This window comes from Balaenoptera borealis (genome assembly GCF_965194805.1).
Source record: "Balaenoptera borealis genome assembly, chromosome: 11".
NCBI classification, from domain to species: domain Eukaryota; kingdom Metazoa; phylum Chordata; class Mammalia; order Artiodactyla; family Balaenopteridae; genus Balaenoptera; species Balaenoptera borealis.
Window position 1 is genome coordinate 63,728,780 of NC_138868.1, and position 23,212 is coordinate 63,751,991.

The following is a 23,212-nucleotide window of genomic DNA, read 5'->3' on the forward strand; positions in this document are numbered from 1 at the left end:
TATCAATGCAGCAAATCTTTCTGCATCTGTTGCAGAAAGACCTAATGACTTATTAATAATGGGTTTTCCTTGCAAATCCTTTTTACCCTACCATACTACAATTGAGTTGCTGTATTAAAGGTCTCCAGACCTTCCAAGGGGCATAAGAACAGAAAGCACAGTCACCATATTTTTGCTTTTAAATTCAAAAACTATAGTCCAGGTATAAGACTGGAAAGATTTATAAGAATATGCAGTTAAATGGAATCTGTTTCTCCCCAACTATATATACGTGGTCCACCTCTCTCTGACCAAAAAACTCATGTTAAAGAGTGAGATAAAAAGAGTAAAAGAAGAGAAAAAGAAAACTTTGAAGAGAATCATTTCGGCTTGCATCCTTCTCCCAACCCTAAGCCTTTAAAGAAGTTCCCTGGCACCAGTGCGGCACAGGAGAATAAAGGGGAAACAATGGTAAAGGAATATCCAGATAGCAAATCCTGAACAGCTTCACAAGATCCCGTCGTACCCCAAGAAGAGCAGGAAGCAGCCAAATGCTCATTTTGCTGCTAGTTTTTGCCCATATACAATAGCTATGAGATACACAGATGGAGTTTTGTTTTTTTTTTTTAAGTGAAGAAGCTTTGTGGTTGGAATGAAGAGGAGGAGCAGATGGTGGAGTGGACCTTAAAGCTAGAGACCAGGTGGAAACATGCATCTCAGCTGCAAATGCCAACTTAAAGGAGTGATGACTACTGAAGATTAGGAAGGAAATGTCCCAATAGGAGTTATCTCACAGTAGATGCTGACTGATGACCATGATGCTTCTGAAGCCAAATCTGGCCTCTTTACCCCAACACCGAATTAAATCTCAGAGACAGAGTTTTGGGTGAGGTAGAAAAGAATAGCCTTATTGCGTTGCCAGGCAAAGGGGGCCACAGCAGGCTAATGCCCTCAAAACTGTGCCCCAACCTGGAGGGGGTAGTGAGAAGTTTTATAGAAATGGTTCAAAGAGGGCGTGATCAGCTCGTGGACATTCTTCTGATTGGATGGTAGTGAGGTAAGTGGGAGTCAGCATCATCAACCTTCTGGTTCCAACCACCTGGGGTCTATGTGCTTGTGGGCAGCATATAGTTAACTTCTCCCACCTGGTGGGGCTTTCAGTATCTGCAAAACAGCTCAAAGATATTGTGTATATCCCTTGAGGGGGAACCAGGACCTTGCCCCAAAGCTGAACTATTGTTTCTCTTTGACTGTTCCTCCCTTGTCTCACGTCCCCTCCCTTCCCTAATTAACAACTCTCTGAAACTGCCCGTTGGAACTCAGAGAAGGACGTGGAGGCTGACTGAAACCTGTACTCAAAGAAATGGGGGACACAGGAAGGCTTTTGTGCCCAGGGGCCCCATATGGTCCTGCTTGGTATCACTTCCTTGCATGTCTCTCCCAGCAACATTATTCAGTCCATCAATAGTAATTGAGGCACTGTCCTCAACACAGTGATATACAGTATTACACAATGTCTCTGCTCTCACTGAGATGCAGTGGCAGAATATGTGCCCCAGGGAATTGTCCCCTCTGAGAAAAAAAGGATGGAGCAGGAAAAGTGGGGGAGTGATTAAGTATAAAGCAGAAATGCTTTGAGAAAACCCAGAATTGACTAAGATTCAAGGCTTCATACCAAGATCATGCTGATTTACAGAAAAATAAAGTTAAAATATCTATGCACTATTATAGTTCTTTACTTTTCATCTGCGCCAGGCACTACGCTAGGCACCGAGTGTACAATGGTGCCCTTCCTTGTGGAGCCTTCTGCTGGGGTGGCCACACCTCCTTGGCATTAAAATAACACTGACATCTTGCAGCCAGAAGACATTTGATGCCTATCTGTCTTTAAAATATCCAGTCCAATGGTTACTTGCCCTGAAACGTTCATTCTTATGCTGTCAGGTTTTGTCTTTACATTGCCAAAATACTTCAAGAGATTGACTTGACTCTACTAAAACAAAAAACAAAAAACAAAAACACCAGAACACTAAGTTAAATCCTGAATCCATAAAATAAAGTCATTATTTCAACCACTATTCTTGACTTTTGCCTCAGACTAGTAGACTGCAGTTGTCAGAGGATACCTCCTTTTGCATTTTCCTGCATTATCAACGATTTTTAAAGGCTATGGATGTCTTAACAAAACCTTTTTAAAAATAAAGGTACTAGTACATATATAACCCACCAGAAAGTAATATCCCAGTGGTACGACCATTGCCTTAGTGTTTTTGAAACTTCTGTTTCCAGAGCCAATGTACCAGTCATATAAGAATATCATTCTTGTTGATTCAGAAGATATTATCCATGACATCCTTTGCCAGCTTTGATCAACTAAGGCATACCAATTTATTCTCCACTCTAGTCCACATCATGGGGAGACTTAGCTAAGAGAATAGAAAAGGAGAAGCATAATGGGATAGGCAAGGAGTCCTAAGGCCAGACTGAAGTTGGGAACCAGAGGATGCTTAGAGGGACTTCTTTCTGGTTTAACATATATTTCTTGACCGTATTATGTGACAAACACTCTTGTGGGTGCTAAGGAATCAGAGAAAAGGGAGATTTATGATTGTTGCCCTTACAGAGCTTACATGTCTTTCCCAGCTGCTTTAAATAAGCTCAGTTTGTTCAAAGGAGGGGATACAAAGTGAGAATTAAAAAACATAAAAAGCATTTGTACTACATCTTCAGAATCAACCTAGGCTAATGTTATTCTAAGCTTTTCTGGTTATGAACTTCATTTTCACTTCATTTCTAATTACTGTTCTTCACTTAGACCATTTTAGCAACAACTTAATTTGGACTCACTTTCCAAACTTTGACTTTAGAAAGCCGACCCCCACAGGACAAGATCCTCAGCTGTCCTGGCCCAGGTCACTGAGACCCCAAATAAGAGATGCTTTTCCCCTGTGCCCACTTCTATCTTCAGTGAAATAAACCAGCCAGAACTGTCTCTTTGCCTCACATAGCCCATTAAGGAAGAGCGATGAGACTTACTTCAGAAGCATATTGATTGAAGTTAGTGTGCATTCATGTTCTTATATTTTGGGTATAACTGGCCAATATTTAAGTCATCATAGACTGACGACTTCCCAAACAAGGGATTTTAAGATGTATAGAATAGAGTTAAAAGAAACCCTAAATTGCACATGGAAAAACCCAGATTACATTAAATATATTTTGCCTATCCTCATTTTGATGTTGAAAAATAAATAAGCTAATAACCACGTGAATTTTTTTCTCATCATTCTTCCTTATATTGCTGGTATCTGTTCATGAACCTATTAAAAGTCTTGATCTATATGGATTCAATCAAGTAATCTTTTAGATAACCACTGAGTAAATAGCTTAAAGGATTTTTTTAATGAGTTTTCTAGGTGACATATTTGTTGAAGGGATACTAATCATAAACCAAAGTCATTACATGTATATATCAATTCATGGAAAATCTTTATCCCTAAGAAAATCTACATATAGCAAGATCGTGTAAATTCAATCATTTGAATATACAAAAAGCCCATAAAAGTAGATAAAAAAGAGATATATAATAGAAAAATGAGAAAACAATATGAATAAATTCACAGAAGAGCAGATTAAAATACCCAACAAACATATGAAACAATGCTAAAATTCACTAATAGTCTGGAAACAGGAAATTAAGTTAAAAATGAAGCATCACTAAACTTATTAAACTGGCAAAAATTAAGAAGAGCAGTAACACCTATTGCTGGGATAGATATGAGATAAAATTGTACTGACATGCAGTGTCGGCAGAAATTTGAAAGGTGAAATCAGTCTGGCAACACTTATTTAAATTAAAAATTTGCATACCCTTGAAGCCAGAAATACCACCCCTGAGAATCTATCCTATAGATATAAAAAGCATCAGTAAGTTTGAATGAACATACAATCATTAGATTGCAGCACTATTCATAGTGACAGAAAACTGGAAACAGTAAATTCCCATTAAGAGGGGAATGACGGGCTTCCCTGGTGGCGCAGTGGTTGAGAGTCTGCCTGCCAATGCAGGGGACACGGGTTCGAGCCCTGGTCTGGGAAGATCCCACATGCCGCTGAGCAACTGGGCCCGTGAGCCACAACTGCTGAGCCTGCGCGTCTGGAGCCTGTGCTCCGCAACAAGAGAGGCCGCGATAGTGAGAGGCCCGCGCATCGCGATGAAGAGTGGCCCCCGCTTGCCGCAACTGGAGAAAGCCCTCTCACAGAAACGAAGACCCAACACAGCCATAAATAAATAAATAAAATTTAAAAAAAGAGGGGAATGACTGAATTAATTATGATAGACTCAATATGAAATTATTCATCCATGAGAAGAATGAACTAAAGCTATACCAGACAACCTGAAGAAACATTCAAATAATATGAACATTTTTTGAGAAACAGTTACTGTGCAAATTCTGTGTGTATATGTGTGTGCATGCTCCAGTATGGATATATATATATAGATATATATATACACAAACATATATATATATATATATAATATACACACACATATATATATCCATCTCCAATATACATGTACATAGTTTATATATGAATACATATTATATGAGTGAAGAAAGATTAAACACATTAATCTTTGTACCTTGTACGTGAGAAGGGTAGAGCTAATGCAGCATAGGACGGAAACAAGTAAAAGAAGAGACATGCAAAAATGAAAGTTTTAAAAAAAAACTTCATTTAGAATAAAAAGCATATATTTGATAATTTATACAAAATTAGGTATATGTCTGGGACTACGCATCTAGAAATTTACTAAAAATAATTTTTAAAAATTCAAAAAGAGAAAATATCAAAGCAATAAGAGGCTACAAAAAATATAGGAGAATACTTAACTAACTAATCCTGGAATGAGGAAGCACAAAGCAAAAAGAATTTTTTAAAAAAGGTGGCAAATTGTATCACATAAAAATTTTAAATATTTTGAATGTCAAAAAGCACTATAAGCAAAATTAATAGTAATCCACAAACTAGAAATATTGCAACAGTTATGACAAAAGGCATATTTCATAAATAAAATGCTCTTGCAAAACCAAAAGAATTCTAGCACCACTTAGAAAAATGGACAAAGCACTTGAATAAATCACAAAAGAAATATAAATAGCCAATAATCATAAGAAAATACAGTTCAGGGCTTCCCTGGTGGCGCAGTGGTTGAGAGTCTGCCTGCCAATGCAGGGGACACGGGTTCGAGCCCTGGTCTGGGAAGATCCCACATGCCGCGGAGCAACTGGGCCCGTGAGCCACAATTACTGAGCCTGCGCGTCTGGAGCCTGTGCTCGGCAACAACAGAGGCCGCGATAGTGAGAGGCCCGCGCACCGCGATGAAGAGTGGCCCCCACTTGCCGCAACTAGAGAAAGCCCTCGCACAGAAACGAAGACCCAACACAGCCATAAATAAATTAATTAATTAAAAAAATAATAATACTGCACAGAAACCAAGGGGTTATATGAGAAAATCTCTTAAGTAGCCTGTAAGACCTGAGTTTCTATATCCCTATAAGCACACACACAAAAAAAAGAAAATACAGTTCAGTCTCAATAATAAATAAATAATTTCAACCTAAAGCATTAAGTAACAAATTTTATCTATTAATATGACAAAATACTTTAAATAGTTAATGCTACTAAGGGTATAGGTAGATATGCCTTTTCAAACACTGCTGGTAACACCTTTCCACAAAGTACTTTGACAATTTGTCACAAGAGTCTTAAAAATGTCAATATCCTTGGCCTCAGTAGTTGCATTTATAAAATCAACCCTAATGAAATAATTGGAAAAAGCACAAGGGTTTATATACATGGATGGCCATTACACATTGCTCAGAGCAGAAAACTGGAGAGAGCTTCAATTCTGAATGGAGAACTGCTCAAGTAACTTCCAAATGGTAGAATATAATACAGCCATTAAAATACTTTCAAAAAAATATTTTAAAATATTTAATGACATGATATGGGTAAATACTATTAGTACAGCATTCAGTTTATAAGTCATAAAAACACCCTATTTTATGTACATATATTTGCACAGAAAAAAAGACTGAAGAAGTCAAAATAATTACTTCTAGGTATTGAAATTAAGATGTTTTAATGCTTTTAAGTATTTTATGAATGTCACATAGTTGGTATCTATGAATTAACACATTATTGTCACTGTTAACTTTTTCTTCAAGGAATCAAGGTAATTATTAGACTCAGTCTTACTCAGTTTCCAAATCAATTCTGAGCAGGATGGAAAGTACATCAGAGGCCTCAATCTTAACAATTCAAAGATTAGGCAATCAAAGTGCCATTGATTAGCACTAGGATTCCATGTACCTTCCAAATCAGCTACACAACCCCGATTTTGACAGACTGTGTGTGTGTGTTGCACGCACACACACTACTACCTGCCTTCAAAGTACGGACTGCCACTTAAAAACATCACTGATCAGCCCCTGCCTCCATATTAACCTCAGCTATGAAAATGAGACATACCTCAACTTCCCTTACTCCTTCGTAACTGTTAACCCCAACAGTAGTCTCCAAACTTTTGATTCCACAATCCTATGTGTAAAAAACCATTTGAGCATACAATTCTAATAGCTTTATTAATTTTTTTGGAATTTTATTTTATTTATTTTTCATAGAGCAGGTTCTTATTAGTTATCTATTTTATACATATTAGTGTATATATGTCAATCCCAATCTTCCAATTCAACACACCACCACCACCACCCCCGGCCACTTTCCCCCCTTGGTGTCCATACGTTTGTTCTCTACATCTGTGTCTCAATTTCTGCCCTGCAAACCGGTTCATCTGTATCATTTTTCTAGGTTCCACATAGATGTGTTAATATACGATATTTGTTTTTCTCTTTCTGACTTACCTCACCCCGTATGACAGTCTCTAGATCCATCCACGTCTCTACAAATGACCCAATTTCGTTCCTTTTTATGACTGAGTAATATCCCATTGTATATATGAACCACTTCTTCTTTATTCATTTGTCTGTAGATGGGCATGGAGGTTGCTTCCATGACCTGGCTATTGTAAATAGTGCTGCAATGATCATTGGGGTGCATGTGTCTTTTTGAATTATAGTTTTCTCTGGGTATATGCCCAGTAGTGGGATTGCTGAGTCATATGGTAATTCTATTTTTAGTTTTTTAAGGAACCTCCATACTGTTCTCCATAGTGGCTGTATCAATTTACATTCCCACCAACAGTGCAAGAGGGTTCCCTTTTCTCCACACCCTCTCCAGCATTTGTTGTTTGTAGATTTTGTGATGATGCCCATTCTAACTGGTGTGAGGTGATACCTCACTGCAGTTTTGATTTGCATTTCTCTAATAATTGGTGATACTGAGCAGTTTTTCATATGCTTCTTGACCATCTGTATATCTTCTTTGGAGAAATGTCTATTTAGATCTTCTGCCCACTTTTGGATTGGGTTGTTTGTTTTTTTGATATTGAGCTGCATGAGCCACTTGCAAATTTTGGAGATTAATCCTTTGTCCATTGATTCGTTTGCAAATATTTTCTCCCATTCTGAGGGTTGTCTTTTCATCTTGTTTGTAGTTTCCTTTGCTGTGCAAAAGCTTTTAAGTTTCATTAGGTCCCATTTGTTTATTTTTGTTTTTGTTTCCATTACTCTAGGAGGTGGATAAAAAAGATCTTAGTGTGATTTATGTCAGAGTGTTCTTCCTGTGTTTTCCTCTAAGAGATTTATAGCGTCTGGGCTTACATTTAGGTCCCTAATCCATTTTGAGTTTATTTTTGTGTGTGGTTTAGGGAGTGTTCTAATTTCATTCTTTTGCATGTAGCTGTACAGTTTTCTCAGCACCACTTACTGAAGAGACTGTCTTTTCTCCATTGTATATCCTTGCCTCCTTTGTCATAGATTAGTTGACCATAGGTATGTGGGTTTATCTCTGGGCTTTCTAACCTGTTCCATTGATCTATATCTCTGTTTTTGTGCCAGTACCATATTGTCTTGAATACTGTAGCTTTGTAGTATAGTCTGAAGACAGGGAGTCTGATTCCTCTAGCTCTGTTCGGTTCCCTCAAGAATGCTTTGGATATTCAGGGTCTTTTGTGTCTCCATACAAATTTTAAGATTTTTTATTCTAGTTCTGTTAAAAATGCCATTGGTAGTTTGATAGGGATTGCATTGAATCTGTAGATTGCTTTGGGTAGTATAATCATTTTCACAATATTGATTCTTCCAATCCAAGAACATGGTATATCTCTCCATCTATTTGTACCATATTTAATTTCTTTCATCAGTGTCTTATAGTTTTCTGCATACAGGTCTTTTGTCTCCCTAGGTAGATTTATTCCTAAGTACTTTACTCTTTTTGTTGAAATGGTAAATGGGAGTGTTTCCTGAATTTCTCCTTCAGATTTTTCATCATTAGTGTATAGGAATGCAAGAGATTCCTGTGCATTAATTTTGTATCCTGCAACTTTACCAAATTCATTGATTAGCTCTAGTAGTTTTCTGGTGGCATCTTTAGCATTCTCTATGAATAGTATCATGTCATCTGCAAACAGTGATAGTTTTACTTCTTCTTTCCCAATTTGTATTCCTTTTATTTCTTTTTCTTCTCTGATTGCCGAGGCAAGGACTTCCAAAACTATGTTGAATAACAGTGGTGAGAGTGGACATCCTTGTCTTGTTCCTGATCTTAGAGAAAATACATTCAGTTTTTCACCATTGAGAATGATGTTGGCTGTGGGTTTGTCATATATGGCCTTTATTATGTTGCGATAGGTTCCCTCTATGCCCACTTTCTGGAGAGTTTTTATCATAAATGGGTGTGGAATTTTGTCAAAAGCTTTTTCTGCACCTACTGAGATGGTCATATGATTTTTCTTCTTCAGTTTGTTAATATGGTGTATCACATTGATTGATTTGCGTATATTGAAGAATCCTTGCATCCCTGGGATAAATCCCACTTGATCATGGTGTATGATTCTTTTAATGTGTTGTTGGATTCTGTTTGTTAGTATTTTGTTGAGGATTTTTGCATCTATATTCATGAGTGATATAGGTCTGCAATTGTCTTTTTTTGTAGTATCTTTGTCTGGTTTTGGTATCAGGGTGATGGTGACCTCATAGAACGAGTTTGGGAGTGTTCCTTCCTCTGCAATTTTTTGGAAGAGTGTGAGAAGGATGGGTGTTAGCTCTTCTCTAAATGTTTGATAGAATTCACCTGTGAAGCCATCTGGTCCTGGATGTTTCTCTGCTGGAAGATTTTTAATTACAGTTTCAATTTCATTACTTGTGATTGGTCTGTTTATATTTTCTATTTCTTCCTGGTTCAGTCTTGGAAGGTTATACCTTTCTAAGAATTTGTCCATTTCTTGCAGGTTGTCCATTTTATTGGCATAGAGTTGCGTGAGGTAGTCTCTTAGGATGCTTTGTATTTCTGCGCTGTCTGTTGGAACTTCTCCTTTTTCATTTCTAATTTTATTGATTTGAGTCCTCTCCCTCTTTTTCTTGATGAGTCTGGCTAATGGTTTATCAATTTTGTTTATCTTCTCAAAGAACCAGCTTTTAGTTTTATTGATCTTTGCTATTGTTTTCTTTGTTTCTATTTCATTTATTTCTGCTCTGATCTTTATGATTTCTCTCCTTCTACTAACTTTGGGTTTTGTTTGTTCTTCTTTCTCTAGTTCCTTTAGGTGTAAAGTCAGATTGTGTATTTGAGATGTTTGCTGTTTCTTGAGGTAGGATTGTATTGCTAAAAACTTCCCTCTTAGAACTGCTTTTGCTGCATCCCATAGGTTTTGGATCATCATGTTTTCATTGTCATTTGTCTCTAGGTATTTTTTGATTTCCTCTTTGATTTCTTCAGTGATCTCTTGATTATTTAATAACGTGTTGTTCAGCCTCCATGTGTTTGTGTTTTTTACGTATTTTTCCCTGTAATTGATTTTTTTTTTTTTTTAAAGAAATTCTTTTTTTTTTTTTTTTTTATTTTATTTATTTATTTATTTATTTATGGCTGTGTTGGGTCTTCGTTTCTGTGTGAGAGCTTTCTCTAGTTGCGGCAAGTGGGGGCCACTCTTCATCGCGGTGCGCGGGCCTCTCACTATCGTGGCCTCTCCCGTTGCGGAGCACAGGCTCCAGACGCGCAGGCTCAGCAATTGTGGCTCACGGGCTTAGTCGCTCCGCGGCATGTGGGATCTTCCCAGACCAGGGCTCGAACCCGTGTCCCCTGCATTGGCAGGCAGATTCTCAACCACTGCGCCACCAGGGAAGCCCTCCCTGTAATTGATTTTTAATCTCACAGCGTTGTGGTCAGAAAAGATGCTTGATATGATTTCAATTTTCTTAAATTTACTGAGGCTTGATTTCTGACCCAAGATGTGATCTATCCTGGAGAATGTTCCATGAACACTTGAGAAGAAAGTGTATTCTGCTGCTTTTGGATGGAATGTCCTATAAATATCAATTAAATCTATTTGGTCTATTCTGTCATTTAAAGCTTGTGTTTCCTTATTAATTTTCTGTTTGGATGATCTGTCCATTGGTGTAAGTGAGGTGTTAAATTCCCCCACTATTACAGTGTTACTGTCAATTTCCTCTTTTACAGCTGTTAGCACTTGCCTTATGTATTGAGGTGCTCCTATGTTGGATGCCTATATGTTTATAATTGTTATATCTTCTTCTTGGATTGATCCCTTGATCATTATGTAGTGTCCTTCCTTGTCTCTTGTATCATTATTTTAAAGTCTATTTTATCTGATACGAATATTGCTACTGCAGCTTTCTTTTGATTTCCATTTGCATGGAATATCTTTGTCCATCCCCTCACTTTCAGTCTCTATGTGGCCCTAGGTCTGAAGTGCGTCTCTTGTAGACAGAATATGTATGGGTCTTGTTTTGGTATCCATTCAGCGAGCCTGTGTCTTTTGGTTGGAGCATTTGATCCATTCACGTTTAAGGTAATTATCGATATGTATGTTCCTATGACCATTTTCTTAATTGTTTTAGGTTTATTTTTGTAGGTCCTTTTCTTCTCCTGTGTTTCCCACTTAGAGAACTTCCTTTAGCATTTGTTGTAGAGTTGGTTTTGTGGTGCTGAATTCTCTTAGCTTTTGCTTGTATGTAAAGCTTTTGATTTCTCCATCGAATCTAAATGAGATCCTTGCTGGGTAGAGTAATCTTGGTTGTAGGTTTCTCCCTTTCATCACTTTAAATATGTCATGCCACTCCCTTCTGGCTTGTAGAGTTTCTGCTGAGAAATCAGCTGTTAACCTTATGGGAGTTCCCTTATGTTATTTGTCATTTTTCCCTTGCTGCTTTCAATAATTTTTCTTTGTCTTTAATTTTTGCCAATTTGATTGCTGTGTGTCTCGGCATGTTTCTCCTTGGGTTTATCCTGGATGGGACTCTCTGTGCTTCCTGGACTTGGGTGGCTATTTCCTTTCCCATGTTAGGGAAGTTTTCGACTATAATCTCTTCAAATATTTTCTCGGGTCCTTTCTCTTTCTCTTCTCCTTCTGGGACCCCTATAATGCGAATGTTGTTGCGTTTAATGTTGTCCCATAGGTCTCTTAGGCTGTCTTCATTTCTTTTCATTCTTTTTTCTTTATTCTGTTCCGTGGCAGTGAATTCCACCATTCTGTCTTCCAGGTCACTTATCCGTTCTTCTGCCTCAGTTATTCTGCTACTGATTCCTTCTAGTGTATTTTTCATTTCAGTTATTCTTTGTTCATCTCTGTTTGTTTCTTCTTTAATTCTTCTAGGTCTTTGTTAAACATTTCTTGCATCTTCTCGATGTTTGCTTCCATTCCTTTTCTGAGGTCCTGGATCATCTTCACTATCATTATTCTGAATTCTTTTTCTGGAAGGTTGTCTATCTCCACTTCATTTAATTGTTTTTCTGGAATTTTATCTTGTTCCTTCATGTGGGACATAGCCCTCTGCCTTTTCATCTCATCTATCTTTCTGTGAATGTGGTTTTTGGTCCACAGGCTGCAGGATTGTAGTTCTTCTTGCTTCTGCTGTCTGCCCTCTGGTGGATGAGGCTATCTAAGAGGCTTGTGCAAGTTTCCTAATGGGAGGGATTGGTGGTGGGTAGAGCTGGCTGTTGCTCTGGTGCTCAGAGCTCAGTAAAACTTTAATCCGCTTGTGTGCTAATGGGTGGGGCTGGGTTACCCCCCTGTTGGTTGCTTGGCCTGAGGCGACCCAACACTGGATCCTACCCGGTCTCTTTGGTGGGGTTAATGGCCGACTCTGGGATGGTTCATGCCAAGGAGTACTTCCCAGAACTTCTGCTGCCAGTGTCCTTGTCCTCACTGTGAGACACAGCCACCCCCCACCTCTGCAGGAGACCCTCCAACCCTAGCAGGTAGGTTGGTTCACTCTCCTATGGGGTCACTGTTCCTTCCCTTGGGTCCCGATGCGCACACTACTTTGTGTGTGCCATCCAAGAGTGGAGTCTCTGTTTCCCCCAGTCTTGTCGAAGTCTGTCTCATTGTTGCTTCTCCTTTGTCTTTGGATGTGGGGTATCTTTTTTGGTGAGTTCCAGTGTCTTCCTGTTGATGACTGTTCAGCAGTTAGGTGTGATTCCAGTGCTCTCACAAGAGGGAGTAAGGGCTCATCCTTCTACTCCACCATCTTGAGAGATGTCTCTCTAATAGCTTCATATTTATTTTTAAATATACATGTATTACTGTTATATGTTATAAATAATTAAATATATGTTATAAATTACCTAAATATAAAAGATTATAAATAATGTGATAAAAAGCAATATAAATGGGAGTTCTATTATTTTGTTCCTATTCCCAATGAATCATTTTATTTGCCCCAGGATATACGGCTCTTCTACAGACATCACAGCCTTAGACCACACTCTGCAATCCCACTTTCCATCTCCTTCCCCCATTGCATCAGAAGCATGTCCTGAAATTCAAGAATGCCTTATTTTGTGTTGGCGAAAAAGTGCCTTTGGTTTTTAAGTAAAAATAAAAGACATATTTTTCATTTTTGCCAAGAACTTTATTGAACAATGTATTCAACCTTTTGTTCCACTACCTTCAGCCATTTTTCAGGAAACTTCATAATTCTGTCTTCCCAAAACTTTTTATCTTTTTCAGCAAAGAACTGTTCCAGGTGCCTTTTACAGTCTTCCAGAAAACTGAAATTTTTTTCCATTAAGAAAGTTTTGTAAAGACCGAAATAAACGGAAATTTGAAGGTGCAATGTCTGGTGAATATGGTAGATGAATCAGAACTTCCCAGCCAAGCTGTAAGTTTCTGCTTGGTCATCAAAGAAACATGCAGTCTTGCATTATCCTGATGGAAGATTATGCGTTTTCTGTTGACTAATTTCGGACACTTTTCATTGAGTGCTGCTTTCAGTTGGTCTAATTGGGAGCAGTACTTGTTGGAATTAATCGTTTGGTTTTCTGGAAGGAGCTCATAGTAGAGGACTCCCTTCCAATCCCACCATATACACAACATCACCTTCTTTAGATGAAGACCAGCCTTTGGTGTGGTTGGTGGTGGCTCATTTCGCCTCCCCCACGATCTCTTCCATTCCACATTATTGTACAGTATCCATTTTTCATTGCCCATCACAATTTGTTTTAAAAACAGAACATTTTCATTACGTTTAAGTAGAGAATCAGTGAAGAGGTTTTTTTCCCTTAACTTATGTGGAACCCAAACATCAAAGCGATGAACATAACCAAGCCGGTACAAAATAATTTTCAACACTTGATTTGGATATTTTGAGTATGTTGGCTATCTCCCACGTGGTATAATGTTGATTGGTCTCAATTTGATCGCTATCAACTTCAACTGGTCTACCTGACTGTGGAGCATCGTCCAGCGTGAAATCTCCAGCACAAAACTTTGTAAACTACTTTTGCCATATTTGATCAATCACAGCACCTTCTCCATACACTGCACAAATCTTTTTTTGCATTTCAGTTGCATTTTTACCTTTCTTGAAATAATAAAGCATAATAGCTGAAAATGTTGCTTTTTTTCTTCCGTCTTGAATATTAAAATAGCTAAACAAAAATTCACCAATTTTGATGTCTTTTTTATAATGCACACTGATATGACAGCTGTCACATACAATCTAGCAAAACTGTTTCGAATGAAGTTAAAGACAACTAAGTGCTACTAGAGTCATCCTACAGAAAAAACCGAATGAAACTTTTGGCCCACCCAATACTTGAGTCAGCTCAAACTATGACAATATTCATAACAGAACTCACTTATATAATATGAAGAAACATGTCCTTCCTATGCCTATTTTATCTTTTGGCAAAATCTGGATTTTCAAATGTAAATATTATATACAGCATGGTATGTAATACTGGTATGTAATATTGGCAGTACGGTATGTAACTAAGTTTCTGTTATTACTGTTCACATTTGTTGATAATGATTACTACTACTGCAACAATTACCACTACTAACAACTACTACTTCTTTACTGGTATAAATAATTTTGGTATTTACTAGTATAAATAAATATTTAGTACTTTCAAAAGTTTCAGTAATATACCTCTACAGACTTTTGAAGGTTTTCATGGCATGGAGCAAGAAGGGATGTCTTCTCCCATTTCTGTGCAACTTGATTGGCTTCTTCTATCTTCTGCTCACAACTTTTTTGAGAATTTAGCAATGTCATCTCATAAAATTCTTGAATATCTGTAAAGAAATGCAAGGGAAAAATCGAAATGTCATATACCACCTCACAGATAGCTTCTCCAGGTACATGTATATGGAAAATTTTGCTGATTAAAAAAACTACATAACTATGTATTCAAAGAAAAACAACATTAATAGAGGAAATCCTAAAAATTGCATTTTTACCTGCATGAAAATTCTTATAGCAACTTTATTAAGAACTGCAAAAATTGGAAGAAATCAAAATATCCTGCAATTAGTGAATGGATAAACAAACTGTAGTAAATTCATTTAATGGAATACTATTCAGCAATAAGAATGAACGAGTTATCAAGCCATGTAAAAACATGGATGAATCTTAAATATATATTGCTAAGTTTAAAAATGCCAGGCATATAGCTGGGCTACACAGTGTATGATTCCATTTATATAATTTTTGGAAAAAGCAAAACTAAAGAGACAATAAAATGGTCAGTGATTTCTAGAGGTTCTGGGAGAGGAGAGGAGGGTTTAATAGGTAAATCACAGGGTGATGAAAACATTCTGTAATAATAGTGTAATGGTGGGCACCTAACAAGAAGCATTTGTCAAAACCCAAAGAATTTTACAGCACAAAGAGTAAACCAAATGCATGCAAATTTAAAAAATCATTTAGGAGGTCAGGGAATCCCAAGATGCGCAGAATGTGACAAAAGACTCTAACTATATTACAAATGAATGAAATAACCTCACTGAAGGCAGTAGGAGAAAAAGTTGATAACCTAAAAATGAGTAGAGACTGTAAAACCAAAGACAAAGAAACTACACAAAAGCATCCTAGTCTATATTCTAGTTGGTAAATTTGTTTCTCCTGGAATCCAAGTCAACAGTTTTGAAGCCACTGTACATATATAACTAGAACTGAACAATTAAATAAATGGATGGCAGATAGTGGGAGGCAGGTTTCTCACTGTTGGAGTAGGAAGTTACAAAAAAGAAAGTGGGTGGGGTGTCGTACTAGACTGAGTCATATGATTTTGGATTACATTTGAAGACAACATTACAAACTCCTGCTTGGCTTAACAGAGATATGAATAGATACATACAGAAATACTCACAAATATGCATACACACAGGTTAGTATAAACACATATATTCCCTAACTCTGTCTGCTGAAAGGGCCTACACGTAATGACTCTGACGTCTATACAGTCTTCTCCACCAAATGGTAGAGGGTAATGAATAAGTACAGTTGGTATTAGCTTAGAATTGGGGGTATCTATATGAATTCAAAAGTTGAGGAAGGAAGGAAGGGAGGGAGGGAGGAAGGAAGCCCAGATATAAACCCACGCACATATGGTCACCTTATTTTTGATAAAGGAGGCAAGAATATACAATGGAGAAAAGATAGCCTCTTCAATAAGTGGTGCTGGGAAAATTGGACAGCTATATGTAAAAGAATGAAATTAGAACACTCCCTAATACCATACACAAAAATAAAGTCAAAATGGACTAAAGACCTAAATGTAAGGCCAGACACTATAAAACTCTTACTGGAAAACATAAGCAGAACACTCTATGACATAAATCACAGCAAGATCCATTTTCACCCACCTCCTAGAGTAATGGAAATAAAACCAAAAATAAACAAATGGGACCTAATGAAACTTAAAAGCTTTTGCACAGTAAAGGACACCATAAACAAGATGAAAAGACAACTCTCAGAATGGGAGTAAATATTTGCAAATGAATCAACAGACAAAGGATTAATCTCTAAAATATACAAGCAGCTCATGCAGCTCAATATCAAAAAAACAAACAACCCAATACAAAATTGGGCAGAAGACCTAAATAGACATTTCTCCAAAGAAGATATACAGATTGCCAACAAACACATGAAAGGATGCTCAACATCACTAATCATTAGAGAAATGTAAATCAAAACTACAATGAGGCATCACCTCACACCGGTCAGAATGGCCATCATCAAAAAATCTACAAACAATAAATGCTGGAGAGGGTGTGGAGAAAAAGGAACCCTGTTGCACTGTTGGTGGGAACGTAAACTGATACAGCCACTATGGAGAACAGTATGCAGGTTCCTTAAAAAACTAAAACTAGAACTACCATATGACCCAGCAATCCCACAACTGGGCATATACCCTGAGAAAACAATAATTCAAAAAGAGTCATGTACCACAATGTTCTCTGCAGCTCTATTTACAATAGCCAGGACATGGAAGCAACCTAAGTGTCCATCGACAGATGAATGGACAAAGAAGATGTGGCACATGTATACAATGGAATATTACTCAGCCATAAAAAGTAATGAAACTGAGTTATTTGTAGTGAGGTGGACGGACCTAGAGACTGTCATACAGAGTGAAGTAAGTCAGAAAGAGAAAAACAAATACTGTATGCTAATACATTTATATGGAATCTAAAAACAAATGGTTCTGATGAATCTAGGGGCAGGACAGGAATAAAGACACAGATGTAGAGAATGGACTTCAGGACATGGGGAGGGGGAAGGGTAAGCTGGGACAAAGTGAGAGAGTGGCATGGACATATATACACAACCAAATGTAAAACAGACAGCTAGTGGGAAGCAGCCACATAGCACAGGGAGATCAGCTCGGTGCTTTGTGACCACCTAGAGGGGTGGGATAGGGAGGGTGGTAGAGAGACGCAAGATGGAGGGGATATGGGGATATATATATATATGTATAGCTGATTCACTTTGTTATAAAGCATAAACTAACACACCTTTGTAAAGCAATTATACTCCAATAAAGATGTTAAATTTTTTTTTTAATTTAAAAAAAGAACCCTAAAGAAAAACAACACAGAACTTATATGAAAGAGCAACCAAAGATGGCCAAACAGGAGCAATTTGAGCAAATATATATATATATATAACATAGGATTGGATTATACCCAAAGTATTAAATAAATATCCAATAATTTATATTGGTATGAATGAATGGATTAATTAATTAATGAAAATGTGTCATTATTTTTTTTAGAAAACTCAATGGATGGGTTAAACAGCAGACTAGACAAAGCAGAACTGGAAAAGAAATTACCCAGAATGTAACAGAGGATAGATAAGAAGGTCCATTATTTTTCTGATAGATGTCTTCAGGCAAAAATATGATAAATAACAAGCAATATTTAAAGGGATATGGATACAAAATTTTTCGAATTTATAAAAATATGGATTCTCAGGTCCTAAAAGTAACAGTTTATAAAAAAGAGAATAAATAAAACCTATGCCTAGGAATAGACATAGCATAATTAGCAGAATACCAAAGACAAAGCAAAGTCCTTAAATGCAAACACAGAGAAAAGATCAATCAGACTTCTCAGTAGCAATAATGGAAGCTAGGTGACAGAACAACTTCAAAATTTCTAGAGAAAATAACTATTACTATAGAATTGCCTTCCTTTGCAAATCATATATCTTATTTTTTTAAAGTTTGTATCTAGAATATATAAAGAACTCTCAAAACACAAAGAAGTCAAATAATCCAATAGAAAAATGGGCAAAGTACTGAATAGGCACTTCACCAAAGAAAATAAAAGGTGGCAGATAAGCACATGAAAAGATATTCAACTAATAATTAGGGAAAGGAAAATTTAAAACCACAATGAGATACTACTACATATTTATTAGAATGGCTAAAATGATAAAAATTGATCATCCCAAGCACTGAGAGTGATCTGAAGGAACTAGAACTCTCAGTCACTGATGGTGAGAATGGAAAATGGTACAAACACTTCGAAAATCAGTTTGGCAGCTTCTTAAACACTTAAACATACAGCTACTATATAATCCAGCCATCACTGTTCTAGATACTTATCTAAGAAAAAGGAAATATATGTCCATACAAACCCAAAGCAAATATCATTGGTCATGGTGAAAAACTGAAAGCATTTCCTCTAAGATCAGGGACAAGACAAGGTTGTCCACTCTCACCACTATTATTCAACATAGTTTTGGAAGTACTAGCCACAGCAATCACAGAAGTAAAAGAAATAAAAGGAAATATAGCAGAGAGAGGAACACTCCCAAACTCATTCTACGAGGCCACCAGCACCCTGATACCAAAACCGGTCAAAGATGTTACAAAAAAGAAAACTATAGGCCAATATCACTGATAACCATAGATGTAAAAATCGTCAACAAAATACTAGCAAACAGAATCCAACAACACATTAAAAGGATCATACACCATGCTCAAGTGGGGTTTACCCCAGGAATGCAAGGATTCTTCAATATACGCAAATCAATCAATGTGATACACCATATTAACAAACTGAAGGATAAAAACCATATGATAGTCTCAATAGATGCAGAAAAAGCTTTTGACAAAATTCAACACCCATTCATGATAAAAACTCTCCAGAAAGTAGGCAGAGAGTGAACCTACCTCAACATAATAAAGGCCATATATGACAACATCCACAGGCAACATCATTCTTAATGGTGAAAAACTAAAACCATTTCCTCTAAAATCAGGAAAAAGACAGTTGTCCACTCTCATCACTACTACTCAACATAGTTTTGGAAGTGTCAGCCACAACAATCAGAGAAGAAAAAGAAATAAAAGGAATCCAAATTGGAAAAGAAGAAGTAAAACTATCACTGTTTGCAGATGACATGATACTACACACAGAGAATCCTAAAGATGTTACTAGAAAACTACTAGAGCTAATCAATGAATTTGGTAAAGTAGCAGGATACAAAATTAATGCACAGAAATCTCTTGCATACCTATACACTAATGGTGAAAAATCTGAAAGAGAAATTAAGGAAACACTCCCATTTACCGTTGCAGCAAAAAGAATAAAATACCTAGGAATAAACCTACCTAAGGAGACAAAAGACCTGTATGCAGAAAACTATAAGACACTGATGAAACAAATTAAAGACGATACAAACAGATGGAGAAATACACCATGTTCTTGGATTAGAAGAATCAATATTGTGAAAATGACTATAGAACCCAAAGCAATCTACACATTCAATGCAATCCCTATCTAACTACCAATGGCATTTTTCACAGAACTAGAACAAAAACTTTCACAATTTGTATGGAAACACAAAAGACCCCAAATAGCCAAAGCAATCTTGAGAAAGAAAAATGGAGTGGAGCTGGAGGAATCAGGATCCCTGACTTTAGACTATATTACAAAGCTACAGTAATCAAGACAGTATGGTACTGGCACAAAAACAGAAATACAGATCAATGAACAGGATAGAAAGCCCAGAGATCAACCCATGCACATATGGTCACCTTATCTTTGATAAAAGAGGCAAGAATATACAATGGAGAAAAGACAGCCTCTTCAATAAGTGGTGCTGGGAAAACTGGACAGCTACATGTAAAAGAATGAAATTAGAACACTTCCTAACACCATACACAAAAACAAACTCAAAATGGATTAAAGACCTAAATGTAAGGCCAGACACTATAAAACTCTTAGTGGAAAACATAGGCAGAACACTCTATGACATACATCACAGCAAGATCCTTTTCGAACCACCTCCTAGAGAAAAGGAAATATAAACAAAAATAAACAAATGGGACCTAATGAAACTTAAAAGCTTTTGCACAGCCAAGGAAACCATAAACAAGACGAAAAGACAACCCTCAGAATGGGAGAAAATATTTGCAAATGAATCAATGGAAAAAGGATTAATCTCCAAAATATACAAGCAGCTCATGCAGCTCAATATCATAAAAACAAACAACCCAATCCAAATATGGATGGAAGACCTAAATAGACATTTCTCCAAAGAAGATACACAGATTGCCAACAAACACATGAAAGGATGCTCAACATCACTAATCATTAGAGAAATGCAAATCAAAACTACAATGATGTATCACCTCACACCAGTCGGAATGGCCATCATCAAAAAGTCTACAAACAGTAAATGCTGGAGAGGGTGTGGAGTAAAGGGAACCCTCTTGCACTGTTGGTGGGAATGTAAATTGATAACAGCCACTATGGAGAACAGTATGGAGTTTTCTTAAAAAACTAAAGATAGAACTATCATATGACCCAGCAATCCCACTACTGGGCATATACCCTGAGAAAACCATAATTCAGAAAGAGTCATGTACCACAATGTTCATTTCAGCTGTATTTACAATAGCCAGGACATGGAAGCAACCTAAGTGCCCATTGACAGATGAATGGATAAAGAAGATGTGGCACATATATACAATGGAATATTACTCAGCCATAAAAAGAAATGAAATTGAGTTATTTGTAGTGAGGTGGATGGACTGAGAGTCTGTCATACAGAGTGAAGTAAGTCAGAAAGAGAAAAACAAATACCATATGCTAACACATATATATTGAATCTAAAAAAAAAAAAAAAGGTTCTGATGAACCTAGGGGCAGGACAGCAATAAAGATGCAGACGTAGAGAATGGACTTGAGGACATGGGGAGGGGGAAGTGTAAGCTGGGATGAAGTGAGAGAGTAACACTGACATATATACACTACCAAATGTAAAATAGATAGCTAGTGGGAAGCAACTGCATAGCACCGGGAGATCACCTCGGTGCTTTGTGACCACCTAGAGGGGTGGGATAGGGAGGGTGGGAGGGAAGTGCTAGAGAGAGGGAATATGGGAACATATGTATACATATAGCTGATTCACTTTGTTATACAGCACAAACTAACACAACATTTTAAAGTAATTATACTGCAATAAAGATGTTAAAAAAAAAAGAAACAAAAGGAATCTATATTGGAAAAGAAGAAGTAAAATAGTCAGTGTTTCCAGATGACATGATACTGTACATAGAAAACCCTAAAGGTGCCACCAGAAAACTACTAGAGCTCATCAATAAATTTAGTAAAGTTGCAGGATACAAAATTAATACACAGAAATCTCTTGCATTCTTGTACACTAACAACAAAAGATCAGAAAGAGAAATCAAGGAAACAATCCCATTTACCACTGCATCAAAAAGAATATAATATCTAGGAATAAAACTACCTAAGGAGGTAAAAGACCTGTACTCAGAAAACCATAAGACACTGATGACACAAAAAGATGGAGACACATACCATGTTCTTGGTTGGAATAATCAATATTGTGAAAATGACTATTCTACCCAAAGCTATCTATGGATTCAATGCAATCCCTATCAAATTACCAATGGCATTTTTCACATAATTAGAACAAAAAATTTTGCAATTTGTATGGAAACATAAAAGACCCACATAGCCAAAGCAATCTTGAGAAAGAAAAATGGAGCTGGAAGAATCCGGCTACCTGACTTCAGACTATACTACAAAGCTACCAGTAATCAAGACAGTATGGTACTGCCACAAAAACAGAAATATAGAACTACGGAACAGGACAGAAAGTCCAGAGATAAACCCATGTACCTATGGTCACCTAATCTATGACAAAGGAGGTAAGAATATACAATGGAGAAAAGACAGTCTCTTCAATAAGTGGTGCTGGGAAAACTGGACAGCTACATGCAAAAGAATGAAATTATAACACACCCTAACACCATACACAAAAATAAACTCAAAATGGATTAAAGATCTAAATGTAAGGCTGGATACTATAAAACTGTTAGAGGAAAACATAGGCAGAACACTCTCTGACATAAATCGCAGAAAGATCTATTTCGATCCATCTCCTAGAGTAATGAAAATAAAAACAGAAATAAACAAATGGGACCTAATGAAACTTAAAAGCTTTTGCACTGCAAAGGAAACTGTAAATGAAAGGAAAAGGCAACCCTCAGAATGGGAGAAAATATTTGCAAATGAAGCAACCAACTAGGGATTAATCTCCAACATATGGAAACAGCTCATGCAGAGCAACATCAAATAAAACAAACAACCCAATCAAAAAAAATGGGTGGAATATCTAAATAGACATTTCTCCAAAGAAGACATAGATATGGTTAAAACGCACATGAAAAGATGCTCAACATCACTAACTATTAGACAAACACAAATCAAAACTACAATGAGGTATCACCTCATACCAGTCAGAATGACCATCTCCAAAAAAATCTACAAACAATAAATGCTGCAGAGGATGTGGAGAAAAGGGAACCCTCCTACACTCCTGGTGGGAATGTAAACTGGTACAGCCACTATGGAGAACAGTATGGAGGTTCCTTAAAAAACTAAAAATAGAGCTACCATATGATCTATGAATCCCACTCTGGGCATATATCCGGAGAAAACCATAATTCAAAAAAATATTTGCACCCCAGTGTTCATTGCAGCACTATTTACAATAGCCAGAACATGGAAGCAGAGGAATGGATAAAGAAGATGTGGTACATATATACAATGGAATATTACTCAGCCATAAAAACGAATGAAATAACGGCATTTGCAGCAACATGGATGGACCTAGAGATTGTCATACTGAATGAAGTAAGCCAGACAGAGAAAGACAAATATCATATGATATCGCTTATATGTGGAATCTAATAAAAGGCGACAAATGAACTTATCTACAAAACAGAAATAGAGTTACAGATGTAGAAAATA

The 23,212-nt window shown here is 36.9% G+C and overlaps 1 protein-coding gene across 3 annotated transcripts in view; it reads right to left on the bottom strand.

Annotated features, from left to right (window-relative positions):
* The window catches only part of DLG2 (discs large MAGUK scaffold protein 2), a 2,068,078-nt gene that overhangs the window by 1,755,370 nt on the left and 289,496 nt on the right, over positions 1-23,212 (bottom strand). For all 3 annotated transcript variants that reach the window (XM_082343299.1, XM_082343288.1, XM_082343300.1), the window contains exon 3: positions 14,559-14,704. In XM_082343299.1, the coding sequence (XP_082199425.1) occupies positions 14,559-14,704 (146 nt within the window). The remainder of the gene's footprint in view (positions 1-14,558; positions 14,705-23,212) is intronic.